Raw genomic sequence first — 12,744 nt, 5'->3', positions numbered from 1 at the left:
TAAAACAAACACAAAACACTTGCAAATGTCCAGCAAGTGGAGACAGAAGCAAATACATTCTATGTCCCTTTGGCGACGTACCTTCTCAGAGTCATGGTTGATCATTTTGACATCAAGTAACGACTTGATCGTTTTTGTCAATTCCTTCTCATTCATCTGCGTACTGTCTTGAAGTTCTCTATAACTGACAGTTTCACTGTTGTTGAAGGCAAGCAGCACTGCCATTTGGTATGTTGTAACCATGGCTACATATGGTTTGCACAAATAATTCATTTTAACTTCACCTGAAAATCAACGATGCATTTCATGAACCGGTTTAGCTCACATTACAAATTTTTAAAATGGCACTCTCCTTCAACGTGGGGCCAGGCATGGAGTAGCCCAAGGCCTGGTGGTTAACCGAACCAAGCATGCAGAGAAGAAATGAGCTAAGGGTTTTATTAACTGGTTCTCTCAGTGAAAGAAATAACTCAAATAAAGCATGTTTCTGTAAACAGCTGGGATACTGAGGTATATAAAAATTATGCACAGTGTGAGAAAGTGGATAGCAAGACATTTTTCTCCTCTTATAATACTAGGCCCCAAGACCACCCAATATGGCTGAATGTTGGAAGATTCAGGTCAGACAAAAGAACAAACGTCTTCACACAGTGCATAGTTGAACAATGGAATTTACTCTCACAAGTAGCAGTGCTGGCCACCTATTTGTAAATTCATGGAAATTAAGGTTATCAGTGGCTACTGGCCATGATGGCTATTTACTACCTATACTGCCAGAGGCAATGTGCCTCTGATTACCAGCTGGTGGGAAACGTAAGTGGGCAAAATATTGTGGAGTTTAGGTTGTGTTTCCTGACTTCCCATGGGCATCTAGTTGGTCACTGTAAGAACAGGATGCTGGACCGAATGAGCTGCCAGTCTGATTCAGCGGGGCTATTCATTTTCAGTCTTTCATTTAGTGTAGTCATATCCACATCCATTACCCCCCAATCCTGTTTCCCGGTGTCTGCATTAATTTGTTCCTTGTACACACACTTCCATAACGGCCTTCTGTCCCAGTTTTCTAGGTCTTGCTAGCAAGGACCTTAAACTGTTCCAGCTCAATGCACTGTTAAAGAATCAAACTATGCCGAGTTGCCTGTATAATCAACCTGAATCTTATGTTAACATTTTACTTTTTTCAACCTATACTAATAACTGGGTGTTTTCCAAAAGGCTGTCTCGAAATACAACTCATTTCTGGAGAACACTCTGTTAATATCGCAAAGATACAATCTGTAAAGCAATAAATCCTACAGGCAAGCTTCAAAGGAGATGAAATTAAGATATCTATTAGTGCTAAATCAGCAAAACCATATTAACAATGTCAACGAAAGTAATTTTAAGAGGGTTTTTAAAAATTTACTAAACTTCCAAAGGATTTATGGGTTTCAGTAATAAAAAACTAGTATTAGCATATTAGAAATTTCCAGAAGGTAAAAAGTATGCACACTTATTTTTACCTGTGCAGAGATAATGAAGCCAGGTGAGTTTCCTCCCACTGAAATGCTGACTGTAAAATAATTCAAACTGTAAAACAAAATCATTCTTTGGGTCAAATATTTTAAGAGATTAAGTCCTCAGCCAAATACCTCAAGACAAAGAATTCTGGTTAGTGCAGAGCTTAGCATAATAATACACAATAATACAATGAACCTTCTTCAAATGTCAGATATAATGCAACATATGCTTGTAAACTCATGAAGCAAAAAGATCCAATCACAAAGAAAGTGCAAACACAGAATCATGGAACTGTAAAGTTGGAAGGAACCCTGAGGATCATCTAGTCCAACCCCCTGCATTGCAAGAATATTTATTAAGAGTTTAACATTTTAATCATCCTACTCCCCATCTGAATACAACATTTTAACCACTGTAGAACTGGGTAGTGGGGTAGTGTGTGTGTGTGTGTGTGTGTGTGTGTGTGTGTGTTTTGCATCGCTACCAGCACTCAATGCTTTTGATAGCATGGTTTGGGCTAGGCCCCACATCTCTGAAAGATCACTTCCTTTCCTACAGACCCTCTTGGGTGTTAAATTCAGCATAGTATGCTGGAGACATGCATCTTTACTCTGGCTTTTGACACTATGCATTTTCAGGACCTTCTTTTGACGAATCTGTTTTAACTATTTTTTAATATTGAAGTTTAAATTGCTGTAATCTGCCCTGGGACCTGATGGTGATGGGTGGATAATACAGTTTAATAAGAATAATAATTACTATTATTACTGCCAACTTTAATTAGTACAATTATTGACATGTATCTTTAACTGGGTCTATTAGCATTCCACTGCAGAATATACCTTTTTATTTATTCATAGTTAATCACTTTATATAGATTTTTAATATGACCAGCCACCACCCTGTGAAGAAAGTAACTAGCTCCTTAAGACACATGAAGCAATTTCAAGCAAGCAACTTGCAAGGCAGGCAGTTCCCGCTCTTCTTAAAGCTTAGACTTGCTGAGCGACTGACAGTGTTTCTCAGGAAATGTGTGTTGGTAACTCCTGAGCACGCCATTGAGTCCCTCTTGGAAGACAGCAAAAAGGTCACTAGATGAGCCAGCAAATCAGGCTTTGTTTAAGGGTCCCTTAACTCTAAGAATTAGCTTCAAAAACTGCTAGGTAAGCTCTAAATGCAGAACAAGTCATGGATGAGAGGACTACAAAATTTCAAGAGGAGTATTCCTAGTTCCTTTCTTTTTCCCTTACTTTGAGCTAACTAACTATACAGCAGTATCTTCGGAGATGGTAGAATGTAATACCACACACTAGTCAGGGTTAAATCATATTATTGAAACCGGCCACAGAATCTTTAAACACCACAACAGAACTTTGAACATTCTGTCTTTTGTTAAAGGAGGAATTGGGAGAAAAGCCTGCAATTCTTCAAGCAAATCCAAAGAATGCCTCATGCTATACTTATTATAAAAGATAAACCAAAAGATTAATAATTCACTAATGATAATTAAAAAGGTTTCTTACTGGAATTGAGCACTAGATATTCATGAAAGTCAAATGTACACGTTAACAATTCAAGTAATAGCCTTTAGAACTGTATTTCATATCTTTCATATTAAGAAACATTTATCACTCATTACTTACATTAATTGCTCATTAAATAAAACTGATAGCTACAGTGGAGATTGCTAATACAACATCAAAAAACCCCGGTCTAATTTAATTCACAAGCCTCAGGGGTTAGAATTTATTGGGGCCATCTCCCACTGACACAAGGAGGTTCATAAAAAGAAAAAGCACAGGAGACTTTCCATTTCAGAGCCTCCCCTTTTCCTTTGAAGCCTGTCTGAAACCAGCTCAGAAAAAGGCAAACTCTATCTAAATTCTAAGTACATTAGTTAATTTTGTCTGATCAAATAAATTAGAAAGCGGGATTTAGAAAGCAAATCACTGATTAAAATGACAATTTAAATAGCACAGAGTTAAGCCCTTATTAAGGCTGTTGCTAACATTTCAATTCTGCAAATCTGCAAGAAAGGTTGATGTCAACTAACAATTTGTGCATCAGTCCTGTCATTACCATTCACTATGTAGCAGCATGTGGCCCCAGGGATGTACACAAAAAAGTAAGCAGTATCCTTTGTAGTCATGCTGGACAGTCCACTGGTGTCAAGCTGTTCCTAATAACCATAGAATTTTAATGTGGTGCATTTCATACCAGTTTGTAGTACTAAAATTTCCTACTAACTTCCCTTGGCCATCTGTAAGGACACACAACGTATTTCTGCTTCTCAGGATTGGGTCAATACAGTGGTGCCCCGCAAGACGAACGCCTCGGAAGACGAAAAACTCGCTAGACGAAGAAGTTTTTCGTTTTCTTAGCAACTTCGCAAGACGCATCTCCCTATGGGCTTGCTTCGCAAAACGAAGCTTGCCCCGCAAGCTCCGGGGATAGTGGGGATAGCGGGGAAGCGCAGCGCGTCTTCCCCGCTGTCCCCGGACCTCTTTTGAAGCAAGGGGAGGCGGGGAGAAGATCACTTCTCCCCGTTGCCAGCCCCGCAATATCCGGGGACAGAGGGGAAGGCGCGCGCGCCTTCCCCTCTCTCCCCGGACCCCTTTTGAACCAAAGGGGCGGCAACGGGGAGAAGCGATTCTCCCCGCTGCCCCTTCCCTTGCTTTAAAACAGGTCCGGAGACAGAGGGGAAGGTGCGCGCACCTTCCCCTCTGTCCCCGGAGATTGCGGGGCAGGCAACGGGGAGAAGCAATCTTCTCCCTGCCGCCCCTTGCTTTAAACAGGTCCGGGGACAGAGGGGAAGGCGCGCGGCGCTTCCCCTCTGTCCCCGGATGGTCTCCATAGGAACGCATTGATTGATTTTCAATGCATTCCTATGGGAAACCGTGCTTCGCAAGACGAAAAACTCGCAAGAAGAAAAAACTTGCGGAACGAATTAATTTCGTCTTGCGAGGCACCACTGTATCTGGTTTTCGACAACATGATATATCAGCAGCTAAATACTGCAATATGCTGATATATCACGATGTCTGAAATGTATCTCGGCTGCCTCCCCACTTTACCAATAATTACAATAAAAACAGCAGCGCACCAGCTCTCTCATTATAAGCAGCCAGTTTCCAAAAGCCTGTTGGAACAAGAAAGTCTTAACCGATGCCCAGTTAACTGCATATGAAACTTAGTAAGAATGTACCACTCGACAAGTTACTGTAGTTATATGTTGTTCTTGTATTTACATGAAAACCAATAACAATTATTTGGATAAACAAGAAAGAAAGTCTTAAACTGCCAGCTGGAGGACTACAAGGAGGGAGCCTGTCTAGCTTCTCTAAAAGGTAAAGGGACCCCTGACCATTAGGTCCAGTCGTGACCGACTCTGGGGTTGCGGCGCTCATCTCGCTTTATAATGGCCCAGGGAGCCGGCGTACAGTTTCCGGGTCATGTGGCCAGCATGACTAAGCCGCTTCTGGTGAAACCAGAGCAGTGCACAGAAATGCCATTTACCTTCCCGCCGGAGTGGTACCTATTTATCTACTTGCACTTTGACGTACTTTCGAACTGCTAGGTTGGCAGGAGCAGGGACAGAGCAAAGGGAGCTCACCCCGTGGCGGGGATTCGAACCGCCAACTTTCTGATTGGCAAGTCCTACGCTCTGTGGTTTAACCCACAGTGCCACCCACATCCCTCTAGCTTCTCTAGGGAGTTGCAAAATCTGGGAGAAGCCACTGAGAAGTCCCTCTCTCGCATCCCTACCAAGCGTGCTGGGTGGAAGGTTAGAAAGGAATGGCAGCAAAAATCCAACAATACTGTGATAGTATCTGCTGTCTTTTTATTTCAACTTTTTACGGGAGGAGAGGGAGTAGAAGGGGAGACCATATAGCCCCATCGTATTTGGAGGCAGGAATCCAGTGGAAATGGAGGATGAAAAGAGTGGAACATTTATTAGTTATGCTGCCTGCAGAAGAAGCCGCCAAAATGTGAATTTTACATGGTCAGATAACACGGTTGGCTCTGCTGAAAGGTGGTTGGTTGCTGAGGCTGTGTCAAGCACTGGGTATTAGTTACAAAGACTGTCCTTACCTGAAAGAAGCCCTCCCTTTATGAACAAACTAGGGACCCAAGTTAGGATTGACCAGCTTCTCTGTACCCAAAGGAATTATCTCCCACCCACTATCATAACCTTGCCACTTTGATTTCTACAATTCTTGGAACTTGTGAAAAGATGCACGAATTACAGTGGTGGCAGTTCTCGGTTTCCAACCCAAAACCACACAACGACTGATACTACATGAAGGATGGAAGGAACAAGCCTACAAAACCAGCTGTTAGGAATGGGAAAAGTTTAGGAACTTTAAACAATGCCTTTTAGGTTTGCTATCATAGGACAGCTATGTTTCTCACCTGGTCTCCTAATATATACGCAGTCTGCCAATCCTCACACTGGTAAAAGTGAGGTAGCTATTTAGAGTGTTCTTGGTACCCAGGCCCCCAGCCTATAAAGGCAGAGAGTACCTCATACTCTCCGAGCAGATTCTTCCAAAACTCTAAAGCATTCACATTTAATAATAATAATAATAATAATAATAATAATAATAATAATAATAGAGAGAGAGAGACAGACACCCCGCCCATCTGGCTGGGTTTTCCCAGCTACTCTGGGCGGCTCCCAACATAATATTAATAATGATAATAATAAAGCGATAAACATCAAACATTAAAAACTTCCCTAAACAGTTAACAGCCTAGCAGCGAACAGGAGCTTTAAAGACTCCATGGGAAAAATCACCTCATGGGCAAAGAGCAGATACTTCCCATTCTTCCACTATGTCTAACCCACCAATCCTGATAGTGCTAGGGAGAAAAAAGCAGTTTTAAAAAAAAGAAAATGATGGTGGAAGAGGAAAGCTAAACTGTTTCTGACTTCTTAGGGAACGAGAAAAGGTTCCCTAGCAGATGGGTGTCAAATTCATTTTATCTGACAAGTTCTGTGTAAGTGCCACAACGGAAGTAACTTCCAGTCTGAAGGCTGACTACTCCTTTCCCCAGAGATCTGAAAAGATATTCAGCAGCCATCCAAGATCTGCAAACAACACAGAACTGGTCGGATTCTTTTCATTTAACTAGTCACTTGGAAACAGAGTGGCCTCTTCCCTTGGTGCCACCGAGTGGCATCAAGAGGTTAGGGCCGAGCTGATGACTGTCTAAGTGGAGGAAAATAAAAAGCGGTGCTTAAGAGAGCTTGGTATTTTCTTTATGTCAACTGGAGTACATCAGGTTGCAAGTACAAGGCTGTTTTAAAAGGAAAAGCCATCTTTCCCCCCAAATTGCCACAAAAGCAACAAGAAATCAGGAACTATGTTCAAGAATGAATTCTGTGGCTATAAAATGCACAATGCAGACAGAAAGATGTGTCTCATTGTTTCTAATAATGGGAATATGACCCAATCTCTGTTAATCAAAGTTGCCAGAAAGAAAGAAAAAATAAACCCTGACACTAAACATGACATGTGAACTCTTAAGACCATTGTGCTAACAATGTAGATGCAAAAGATCTTCCCATAATGAAGTGATGGAAATTGGAGCACTCTTAGAAATAATATATTCCAATCAAATATCATACGTAATTTGCATTGTGTTTTAGGAGGTAAAGTATATCACATGAAGGAACTATTTTCACTGGAGGAACAATATTTTGCTTTTTCTTAAAATCCAGAAGGAACAGAGAGTTTCTGAACTATAAAATAAAATGTCAGTAAGCAATTAGTGTTTTCAAAACTGTTAGGAACAAACTATGAGCCAGTGGGTTGAATTCAGTTTCTTTCTTCGTGTGTGTCTGTCTCTCTCTCTCTCTCTCTGTGTGTGTGTGTGTGTGATTAACACACGCAAGTATGAGAGAATATATCTTTCAGTAGAATCAGCAAGAGTTTTATGACACAACTAATCTTCTCCTAAGCACCCAACTTATAACCTACAGAAAGAACAGGTGGTTTTTCAAATTATACAGAAGAACATCAAAAACCGTGCTTGCCAGGGAACACATGATTTATGCTAGCTGTACACATGAAAAAAAAAAAACCTGAATCAAACTACTTGGAAACTGAACATTTTATCCAGACATCTTACTGATATTCCCACATACAAAAACCTTCTTGTTTATTAGAAAAGTCAACAATACTGAAATTTCAGTCACCTTCAAGTTGTAATATACCAGGGTGTTAAAAGTTCCTAATGGTTGCCAGAAGCTTAAAGCTGAGTATTTGCTGCTAAATTTGGGATGTTTCTCACAATTAGCTCCAAAAAAATATTAAGCAGCTATTTGTCCAAGATGAAAGTGGGCAGAGGCAGTGAAAATGTCCAGAGCATTCAGCGCTCAGGAACAAGTACATTTTTCTGGTCTAGAAATTAAGATAAATTTCTCAGCAAGTGAGTATGGAATGCCAATAAGTAAAAGCAGCAGAGGGGAGCAATGAACTTATGAACACACGGGTTTGTCTCAATGCACCAATACTACAACCATGAGAATGGGGTCAAGTTAATCAATAGTATAAACTTGTTGTAAATCATAACACATAGGAAAATATGTAGCAAGCAACATATACTGGAAGGATACTAATGCACCCCCTTGTTGGAGACAGTATATAGTATTCCAAACACTTTGTAGGTTTTTTATGCTTGCAGGTTACATTGTAACTTAGAGAGGAATACAATTAAACTTCAAATCTGAATGAATCAAAATTGGAATTTTAAAGATACAGTGGTACCTCGGGTTAAGAACTTAATTCGTTCTGGAAGTCTGTTCTTAACCTGAAACTGTTCTTAACCTTTAGACCACTTTAGCTAATGGGGCTTCCTGCTGCTGCCGCCGCGCTACTGCTGTGCGATTTCTGTTCTCATCCTGAAGCAAAGTTCTTAACCCGAGGCACTATTTCTGGGTTAGCAGAGTCTGCAACCTGAAGCGTCTGCAACCTGAAGCGTCTGTAACCCAAGGTACCACTGTATGTTTACTGGCAATCTGGAAGTGCTAGACTGGACCTCAACCCATTTCCCTGCCACAGGAGAATTCTCATAATATTAAAGGATAGGAGATTTGTGCTGTCCTGTTAGCAGAATGTAAGTTATCATACCTAACATTCCTTACAGAACTATACAAGCACTTTGTGACAGCATCCAAACTGAACAAGCATTTAAGTTACAGTGGAACCTAGCGTTATGTACCATCCTCCTTGCAAATGCTGCAGGTTACAAGTTCCGCCAACCAGGAAGTAGATGGCCCTTGTTGTGAACTTTGCCCTGGGATGCAAGTGGAAGTCGCGCCCCGGCAGCAGCGGGAGGCGCCATTAGTGAAAGTGTGCCTCATGTTACCAGCAGTTTCGGGTTACAAACGGACCTCCGGAACGGATTGTTTGTAACCGGAGGTACCACTGTATTTATATGCAAGGTGAATTATTTCTACACTAACACTGATCAGTTAAAGGTAGCTTTTCTTCTACAAGCTGGTGCCCCCCACATATGTTTGAACTATAGCTCCCATCATCATTGACCAATGGCCATGCTGGCTACGGTCAATAGGAGTTGGTGTCCAACAACATTTGGAAGGCAACAGGTCAGGGAGGGCTGGTTGAAGTATTTCAGTTCTCAACGTAAGACTGTTAGTTATTAAATCTGCAAGAAATCTCCTACTAACCTACCATCTGTACACTTTTTTCCAGTTCCTGAGGAATTGCAAATGTAGATGAAGGCGCCTGAGTCAAAGGCCACGCACCAGCCTGAAAAATAAACACATTAAATACATTGTTATACTAAAACTTTTCTAGAAAAGGCATATAAACCAGCCATCATTCTCTCTCTCGTACGCCCACCCCCACCCCCACACGCCATGACAGCCAAGCTGAAACACAGCAACCTTCTTTGAAATTATGGGGTGCAAATGGAAACCAATGGAATACCATAAAAAAGTTTCAGAACACAAAACAAAAGCTCCCCACATAGGAAGAGTTGGCTCAAAAGCAGAGAAAGCCAGGACTCTCTCATCTGTCAAAGCCAGCTGATAAGAGTTTCAGTCTTGATTGCTACAGGCTGAAAACTATGACTGCTTTCCCTACTAGCAACCAAGGAAGGAAGGCTGGGTTGACTAGATATTGACTGTTCGGGCACATACTGTTTATCCTCCCATACTGCATCCATCCAAGCTATACCTGGTTGCGATCACTCTGCTTTTCTGCTCTTGCCACCTTGTCCCCGGAGTCGAGTGAAACGCTTCAAGCCTTGGTTTAAAGTAGGCCTGCTAACATGGGTCCCAATTTGGCCTGCAAGGACATTCCCCACAAATCACACCCATCTACCTCATATCTGCATTTCGGGACACAATTATACAGGGACATCTGGGAGTTTTGAACACGCTCCCAGTTGCTCCTTTGTAAGTGGTGCTCCCTATCACACATATAGCTTGGCCAAACTAACTGCATTCAGACATTCAGAGTGAACACATGGGCTTAAAGTGGGGAGCGAGTGACAATGCACATGCAAACCCCAGCCCCAACGCACTGAATGTGGGCACACCCTCCCAGCAGATGTCAAGGCAATAAGCAACTATTTTCCTTTTAAAAGACATCTGAAGGCAGCCCTGTTTAGGGAGGTTTTTAATGTATAATGCTGTACTGTATTGTGTTCTTAATATTTGGTTGGGAGCCACCCAGAGTGGTTGGGGAAACCCAGCCAGATGGGCGGGGTATTAATATTAATATTATTAATAATAGTAACAATTTCTGAATTGGAACAGGCATGCACAGCAATATTAGTAGCAAGGCCTGCATGCCCACTCCCACCCCCCACCCCCACTTTAAGGCCACATGTGTTCACCCTGAACACATGAAGAAGGCTATTTGAAATGAAGCAACACACACACACACGCCTTAAATACCTGAAGAACGTATATCTGAAAACTAATTCCCAAATCTACGACGGTGTCCTGATTTTTTATGAAGTTGTTGAATTTGTTGTTAAGATCTGCACTGACACTCATGTCTGTATACATTCGATGGAGCTTGCTAGTAAACTCATAACCACAGGCTTGCTGGAAAACAAAAAATGCACATACAAGATTTGTAGTTAAGGCACACATAGACAGTCAGCAAGTGAGTAGCCTGCTTTTGTTTTAAAAAGCTACATGATAAATACTGAACAGGCAGACCATCTCTGCTTTTGAGGACAAGTTGTAAAACCACTCTAGCACTTGGGGTTGGAAGTGTGGTGACACTAGGGTTGAAATTGTGTTTCTCTTTTAAAAGCTACCTGATATGCACACACCCTCGACTGTAATCCAGAAAACCACCTAAAAGGGCTTTAGGCATGAGGACAAGGAGGTGCTCAACCTAAGTGGTGCCATGAGGCTCAGCAAACAGAACCAACAGCCATATACACACTGATCGCAGCAGTACCAGGACTAGTTTGGGCTGTTCTCAAGATACCAGCTGATGAGCTCTGCAGAACCAGACTGTGATAGCAGACAAAATTAAGATGCACATTTCAGGCAGCAAAAGCTCTAAAACGGGTGGGGAAGCTGTGACCACATGTTGTTGTACTACAACAACTCCCATAGCCATTGGCCAGGCAGGCTGGGGTTGGCAGGAGTTGAGGCTCCAATAACATCTGGACATCTCAGCTGTACTGAGAATGGCAAGGAATGCAATTTGTCAGCTTGCAGCTTTTGGGCACCATCTGCTGGTTGGTTTTTAAAATGACAAGCATCGGCTAGCTAATTCTCAGATAAAACGTACAGACTGGACAATCCCACCAGAAGCTTTTTGGGGGGTGGGGGTGGGTTTGCAATCATATGATTTTATAAACACAATTAAAAGCAGGTTCCTAAAATTAGGTCAGATTCTAAGCATGTTTAGGGACATTTCCTCAGAATCAGCTTAGTAGCAGCTTAAAAGTGTCAAGAACGGCTACTACTGTACTGTTGATTTTACTGTTCTAGTAAGCTGGAAATTACCTTCAATTTGTTAATCATAGCTTCTTCAGAGTCCATGGACATAGACAAACCATGTATAAGTCGTTTTGCCAACATTCTGGCATAGAACTGTATAGAAGAAGAGCAAGAGTTCAGATTTCGTTGCATTTCAAGACACACTCCGAGAGAGGAAAAACCAGAATATAAATAATTTTTAAAATAGCGATTACTTACTTTTTGGAAAACATCTTTGTCGTCAATGTATTTGAAAACAGTAATGAAGCTAGTAAGTTTGTCTTCTACTTCATTTTCTGTCATGCCTTTTGCGGATTTTTTTAGCAAGTTGTCACAATACTTGGCCAGCTCAAGTGTAAAGAAAGAAGAAAAGGACATTCGTCAAGCAGAATAGTATTAAGGGGGGACTAACAATGTAATTAAGGCAGCATAGTAGTTGTGTCTTCTTTTGGAAAAGGTACGTGCCACTGTGAGTACTTTTAAGAATGCACAGATCAAGTGTCCAAAGAGCTTCACGTACATTTTCAGTTATCGTTAAAAACAGGCTTGTAAGTTAAGGATGGGCAACCTGCAGTCTTCTAGATGATACTGGTTTACCACCAGCCATGCTGACTAGGGCTGATGGGAGCTGGCATCCTGGAGGGCACCACCAGGTCCCACCATGGTTGTACGTTAAGACCAGGGGTCAGCAACCTTTTCCAGCCGTGGGCCGGTCCACCATCCCTCAGACCATGTGGTGGGCCGGACTATATTTTGAAAAAAATATATGAACAGATTCCTATGCCCCACAAATAACCCAGAGATGAATTTTAAATAAAAGCACACATTCTACTCATGTAAAAACACACTGATTCCCAGACCGTCCCTGGGCCAGATTCAGAAGGCGACTGGGCCGCATCCGGTCCACGGGCCTTAGGTTGCCTACCCCTGTTTAAGACAAAGCAAGGACCATTTTGCCTCAACAGGGCATCTCAGTGCTTCAGTTAGATGCACTGGTATGGAAAAGCCTTTGAAAAACCACAGGACGTTACCTGAATAAAGTTAATGCTTACATCTAAACACTTCAAACAAGCATCTGGTACTTACCAGCTCAGGAGCTTTGCAGATAGACTTTGGTTCCCTATAGTTCACTACGGATGTCAAGGCCTATTTAGGAACACAAGAAATATATCAGCCCCACACACCGTCATACATATTCTCAGAGCCAATTCCAAGTGGGTCCCCAAAAAATGCATATAGGCTCTATCATGCTTCTTCAACTAGAT

At 41.8% G+C, this 12,744-nt stretch overlaps 1 protein-coding gene across 7 annotated transcripts in view; it reads right to left on the bottom strand.

Annotated features, from left to right (window-relative positions):
- CUL2 (cullin 2) overlaps positions 1-12,744 on the bottom strand; it is a 54,825-nt gene that overhangs the window by 5,857 nt on the left and 36,224 nt on the right. For all 7 annotated transcript variants that reach the window (XM_081834288.1, XM_081834287.1, XM_081834286.1 and 4 more), the window contains 7 exons: positions 12,566-12,625; positions 11,699-11,827; positions 11,507-11,593; positions 10,433-10,585; positions 9,201-9,278; positions 1,503-1,569; positions 82-284 (listed from right to left, as the gene is read on the bottom strand). In XM_081834288.1, the coding sequence (XP_081690414.1) occupies positions 82-284; positions 1,503-1,569; positions 9,201-9,278; positions 10,433-10,585; positions 11,507-11,593; positions 11,699-11,827; positions 12,566-12,625 (777 nt within the window). The remainder of the gene's footprint in view (positions 1-81; positions 285-1,502; positions 1,570-9,200; positions 9,279-10,432; positions 10,586-11,506; positions 11,594-11,698; positions 11,828-12,565; positions 12,626-12,744) is intronic.

This window comes from Podarcis erhardii (genome assembly GCF_964252035.2).
Source record: "Podarcis erhardii genome assembly, chromosome: 12".
Taxonomy (NCBI): domain Eukaryota; kingdom Metazoa; phylum Chordata; class Lepidosauria; order Squamata; family Lacertidae; genus Podarcis; species Podarcis erhardii.
This window is presented reverse-complemented; position numbering and strand designations above follow the sequence as displayed.